General features: G+C 40.9%; 1 protein-coding gene across 1 annotated transcript; it reads left to right on the top strand.

Moving 5' to 3' along the window:
* The first annotated feature begins 1,345 nt into the window (after window positions 1-1,345).
* On the top strand, window positions 1,346-6,178 carry si:ch73-139j3.4 (tetraspanin-19). The gene is made up of 9 exons (XM_067236735.1): window positions 1,346-1,414; window positions 1,549-1,633; window positions 2,059-2,137; window positions 3,898-4,007; window positions 4,106-4,180; window positions 4,459-4,560; window positions 4,924-5,103; window positions 5,291-5,374; window positions 5,461-6,178. Exons 2-9 carry the CDS (start codon window positions 1,568-1,570, stop codon window positions 5,905-5,907), a joined length of 1,143 nt encoding a protein of 380 aa, XP_067092836.1. The 5' UTR covers window positions 1,346-1,414; window positions 1,549-1,567; the 3' UTR covers window positions 5,908-6,178.
* The last annotated feature ends 229 nt before the right edge of the window (window positions 6,179-6,407 follow it).

The following is a 6,407-nucleotide window of genomic DNA, read 5'->3' as shown; positions in this document are numbered from 1 at the left end:
CCACTGATTAATCAGGTCCCCGTGCTAGTTGCACACAGGTTCAGTGTATAGAAATGAGGCAGAAGACAAGCCTTCTTTTTCTCACACCTGAGCCTTACATGCACACATAGTGAGTGCATCCAGAATTGCACCTTTACATTTCACCTTTATGCCTGTGGCCTATTAACACTATTACATATTTTTACGGACTGTGCACAACATTTCGAAGCAAACCTCATGTACAACTGCGTTTAACTCTGATTTATTGGATGGAAATATGGATGTGAAAGTTGAGAAAAGCTCAACTTTTGGATCCATGCGGATAAGTATGACCAATCAGAACACAGATATTTTAGAAGTCCTGAACAGTAGCCTATCTGTATGTAACACAAACGTCTGGAGTATTTTCCCATATCCTGCTGAAAGAAACCCACTTTAAGCACTGATGGAGTTCAATATATAGTCAGGTGCAGGGGTGTCGTTAGACCCTTTTTACTGGGGCACGTGCCCCAGTATAAATCTGCTGTGCCCCCGTAAAATTTTAGAAGAAAAAGTTAGATTTTTAACAATTTACTTTATTAGTCAGTGCATTAATTTAGATTGATAATCCCAGAAAAAGTAAACGCAGTATCCCAAGCAACGCTTGCAAAAGTGTTTAACGGAAAACACAAAACGATGCACGCAGAATTCCATGTCAGCGCGCTCTTCTGAGCTTGCCAAATAGCCACAGCAGCACACAGAAGTCCAGGTGTCGGACTCGGCACACAAGTCAGAATTGAGGGAGGCTAAGAAAACATTACAAAACTAAAGATAGTTTCTAAATGATAGGCCACCTTATTTTGACTAAAATATAAAAACAATATTACATGAAGCTTAAAAAAACAGTATTTGCGCTCAGATGAATGCAAAAAAATGTGTGCACTTGCATTAAGTATTGATGTCCCTGCCAAAGCTGACATCAAACTTGCATCCCTGAACTGTTGTATAGTGGGATAAGCAAGGGGAGTTTCTATAGCCTAGTAGTGCATTGTGCGCAGCAAGCTTGAAAAAAAAAAAGAGATATGAATAGGGGCCTGTGCCCCAGTACAGTTTTATGTCTAACAACGCCTCTGGTCAGGTGACAGTTCAGGATCATGCAATCTCTTCATTCATACTATTGTGACGTAGGCAGCCATGTCAGTGTTGCCTAGTAACTTTGTCCAAAGTTAATGATTATAAAAACAATAAGGAACTGAACTCTGTTCCATGGTTATTTCAAGACAACTCAACTTTAGCGTGTTTTGAGTCAGTATTCACACACACATTGATTGAAAATAGCTGTAAACCTGCCCAGTAGGAGTACAGGAAGAAAATTGTGAAAAGCAGATGATTTACCTGTCAAATTCCTGGTAGAGAAGCAGAACACAGCACAGACGAAGCTTCTAACAACATACAGGTAATCCAGAACTCACCAAACACGCACACTTACAAAGAGACACACACTTAACAAATGTACATGCTAATTTACTAAATAGCCTGTGTGTATTTGTATGTGTCTGATTGATGTACCAACAAAACATTTTATCACAGAGAAGACAACCAAAGAACCATGAAGGTGGAAGAGAAGTTACACTTATTGAAATTCTTCTCAGCCATTTTCAACACCTTTTTTGGGGTAAGATAAACAGCCTACCTTACTAGTGCTTACAAAGTTCTGAAGTATCTTGTAAATAAAATACTCCGTTGGGTCTTTTGGAGGTTCAAGAAAATCTATCAGGTCAGGTAAAGGGTTTAATAATGTAAACTCTGCTAATGTATTTCAGTTGATAGACTGGTTTATTTAATTGGACCATTTGAAACACTATTCAGGAAGCATCACAAGTCAACAAAGACATATACTTTAGTTGATACTGAGAGGAAGGTTTGGAGTGTAACCCTCCTATAAGGTCTATAGGATTTAGACACAATTTCAGTTGTACAAAATTAGGCACACAAGTATAATAGCTGCCTTTGTTGCTGTAAAAGATAAGTTGTGCTTATCCTCCTTCTGATTATCTTTGTCTGTGCAACATTTAACAAGCCTATTCTTTATCCTCATAGATTCTGGGTGTCAGTATCTTTGGATGTGCAGTGTGGATTTTGTTTGATACAGGAAGTTTTGTGGCAGTCCTCAAATCTGGTAGGAAAAACTGTCTTTTCTTTAAGAGAATTATAAAAACCCTTCTTTTAAAAGATTACGGTAGAAATTCCAGGATGGTGAGGTGCCCCAATGGCTCCCTGGGTAAAGCGAGTTACAGACAGGCTGAGGCCCTAATGCACCAGCTCAGGTTCAAAGGTCATTTCTGCATGGCTTCTCCTCTCAGAATCAGAAATACTTTATTGATCCCTGAAGGGAAACTCTTTGTTACAGCAGCTCGCCTTTACGTCAGTGCACACAGGAGAAAGTACTAGCAAAGATAAAATACAATACACTATAAAACTATAAAACAGGTCAGAAAATAAATTAAGTACCAGGTGGGTATAAGTATAAATAAAATAAGTAGGGAGTCAGGTGGCTGAGCGGTGAGGGAGTCGAACTAGTAATCCGAAGGTTGCCAGTTCGATTCCCCGGCAGTGGGAATCTGAGTACAGTCGTTTAGCATCCCTCACCGCCTTGCTAAACCTGTTCTTCGACTCCTTGAAACTGTCTTTGTCCCCACTCCTAAACGCGGCCTCTTTCTCTGACCTCAACCTTCTGAGTTTAGCTGTAAACCAGGGTTTGTCGTTGTTGTAGCTTACCCTGGTGCGTGTTGGTATACAGCAGTCCTCACAGAAGCTGATGTATGATGTCACAGCCTCTGTGAGCTCATCCAGACTATTGGTAGCAGTCGTGAACATGTCCCAGTCAGTGCAGTCCAAGCACGCCCGCAGATCCTCCATAGCTTCACTGGTCCACTGTTTTGATGTCCTCACAGCAGGCTTACAGCGCTTTAGCTTCTGCCTGTATGCAGGAATCAGGTGGACCATGGCGTGGTCAGAGTGACCCAGTGCTGCTCGGGGGACCGCATGGTATGCTTTGCTGATTGTAGAGTAGCAGTGATCCAAGGTGTTTCCTTCTTTGGTAGGGCATTTGATGAATTGTCTATATTTTGGGAGTTCTTGAGTGAGATCGCCTTTGTTAAAGTCCCCTATGCCTTTGTTAAAGTCGCCTTTGTAATGTAATTATCAATGTCGAGTTTAGTGACCTAGGCTCATACAGACTAACCCTTAGAGGGAAGAGTTAAAGAGTTTGATGGCCACAGGCAGGAATGACTTCCTGTGGCGGTCTGTGGTGCTTTTTGGGAGGATGAGTCTTCCGCTGATGGTACTCCTTTGCTTGACCAGCACTTCATGGAGTGGGTGGGAGACACTGTCCAAGATAGCATGTACCTTGGCCAGCATCCTCCTCTCTGACACCACCGCCAGAGTCCAGCTCCACCCCCACAATGTCACTGGCCTTACGGATCAGTTTGTTGAGTCTGTTGGCGTCCGCTACCCGTAACCTGCTGCCCCAGCATGCAACAGCATACAGGATAGCACTGGCCACCACAGACTCATAAAACATCTTCAGCATTGTCCGGCAGATGTTGAAGGACCTCAGCCTCCTCAGAAAATAGAGGCGGCTCTGGCCCTTCCTGTAAACCGCTTGAGTGTTCTTGGCCCAGTCCAGTTTATTGTCTAAGTGTACTCCCAGGTACTTGTAATCCTCAACAATGTCCACACTGACCCCCTGGATGGAAACCAGGGGGCCTACGTTTTTGTCTATTCTCTATTTCTGTAAAAACAAAAAAAACAAAACTAACACAGGACAGATGTTATTCAATCGTTTTTGTTATTCCATGTGGCTGATTAAAGTGCTAAATGATGGTTAATGTAACCAAATAAAATGTGTAACTATGTGTGTGTGTCTGTGTGTGTTAGACGTGAAGACATTTGCTGGATGTCTGTTCGTCGTTGGCCTGGTGGCAACCTGTGTGAGTGTAGTAGGTTGTGCAGGTGCTCATTTGGAAAACAGGTGCCTGTTAGTGTTGGTGAGTGACTCAAATGTTGACAAATATGTCTTCTCTCGGGATCATTTCATTCCAGCAGTGATGATGAAAACTTGATAATTGTTTTGTCTGTCTCTAAGGACACGATCTTCCTCATCTGCATTGTTCTTGGCCAAGTATTTGTCACAGTCCTTCTACTACTTAACCAAGGGAAAGTAAGTCCAGTGCCAATAAAAATACATGGGCTTTACCAACTTACACACTGGCAGGTTGCAGATATATATGGAGACAGACAAATATTCAGTTTGACTAATAGCAATGATTCAGCAGGTTAGGGTAATAATTGCTGAAGTCACCTACATTGAAAAGTAGGGATGTCTGAAGGATATTAGCATATTCTCCAGCTATGCATGAAAGAAAAACATGCTTTTACCAATTTTGGCATTTAGTTCCAAAATGACACTGCATGGTCTGACAGATTTGTCTTTCTCAGGTAGAAAATATACTGTCTGAAAAAGTGGATGCAATCATTTCTGAGTATGGAAATGGCACCTCTGGACTAGAATGGAAACTTCTAGATAATGTGCAGCACTATGTAAGTACAGCCTGACAGCGAAAGAACTAACTTGACAAACATGAATGATCAAGTATAACATAATGTAACATGATCAGGGCCTCCTTGTAGTTATTGTAAATCACTAATACATCCTACTTTGTCAACCTAATTATTCATCAGACCATCAAATTACATGATCATTTATGATTATGATTTATGTAAAATCTGAAGGACAGTTCTATATAGTATATACACTGTTTGATTTGGCAATACATCAATATTGAATCAACATTATTTGTAATGTGTTTTGAAGGATTACTACCCTGAAATAATAATAATGATAATAATAATGTATGTTAGAATATGTAGTACATATCACGGTTGTTGTTTCTGTGTTTAAAGGGGCAGTGCTGTGGTAGAGAGAGCCATGCTGATTGGATGAAAAACTTCTTCATTTCGAGTCTGAATATAAGTTGGGTCAATTCATCAATGGTGTTTCCATGTTCCTGCTTTAATTCCTCAGGCTGCTCCATCCTCGCAAGCAATATAACACTTTTTGGAACAGGATCACACTATACAGAGGTATCATTCCAGAATAGCTTTCTCTCTTACATAAACATTTTCTCTTATTGATAAGATTATATACAGTTTCTCAGCCTACTAATCTACTTTATTAATGTACTAATACAATGTATTGGTGCACTTTGTACATTTTATGACACTTAAAATTACTCTGAAATGCATGTTAACAGAATATTTATTGAACCAGGGCTGTCAAAACAAGATACTGAATTGGCTGAAAGAGAACATTTTTGCAATACTGGGCATTGACCTTGGCCTCCTACTTATTCAGGTACAGTACCAACCATAAGCTTGTTTAAACCATCTCATGCAATGAGTGAATCTCTAGTCTCAGTGTGAATCTCATTTTTTCCTTAGGTGTTACAGTTTGTGGTGGCAGTGTATCTGTTCCAGAATGTTGGTCTTAAATCCAGACTAAGACATGCTTGTCAGTTGGTCCACTCAGAAGAGATCCCAGAACCAAGTAACAACTCCCTAGAGCCCAACCATGGCTACCCAGAGCCCAACCATGGCTACCCAGAACCCAACCATGGCTACCCAGAGCCCAACCGTGGCTACCCAGAGCCCAACCGTGGCTACCCAGAACCCAACTGTGGCTACCCAGAACCCAACCGTGGCTACCAAGAGCCCAACCTTGGCTACCCAGAAACCAACCTTGCCTACCCAGAAACCAACCTTGGCGAGTCCAATCTAGGCTACCCTGAGACTAACTATGCCTACTCAGACCAAAACCAAGCAGTACAGAACTATGCCCACCTAGAACCAACTCAAACCTACCAAAATCCAAACCAAATGAGGTTTTAGGGTGGAATTATATTAAATTATTCCATAACTCATTCAAAATGAGTGAAATTCACATAAACCATGGTACTGTGCCCAACGTAACAGATATATACATGAGTAGGGAAAATATATTACCATTTCTTGACCAACTGTTCTACACTACACACTGCTCATCTTCAAAATTGTCTCACATATGAAAAACCTAAACCTACAGCCTTGTAAAGCAAATGACCCAAAATGCTTTATAAAAGTATGTGATTTTGCTTTTACAGTAAAGGCGGATTTTAATCTCTGGTTTTGTTTCATTGAACAAGGGACCTTTTAAAAAAATACCTCAGGTTAAAAAGGTATTAGATATTGCAGCCGGAGGACAATTCACTGTAAGGGTAACAGTTTAAGGGAAAAAACTAAAGCACGACACAGCTGTCAGTGGCATCTTTACAAATGAAATGCTTAGTCTTGTGCATAGCATGCTTAGTCTTTTCAGTACAACCCATGCTGGGTCACCAACACTAACTGAA

This window comes from Osmerus mordax, chromosome 5, assembly GCF_038355195.1.
Source record: "Osmerus mordax isolate fOsmMor3 chromosome 5, fOsmMor3.pri, whole genome shotgun sequence".
Taxonomy (NCBI): Eukaryota; Metazoa; Chordata; class Actinopteri; order Osmeriformes; family Osmeridae; genus Osmerus; species Osmerus mordax.
This window is presented reverse-complemented; position numbering and strand designations above follow the sequence as displayed.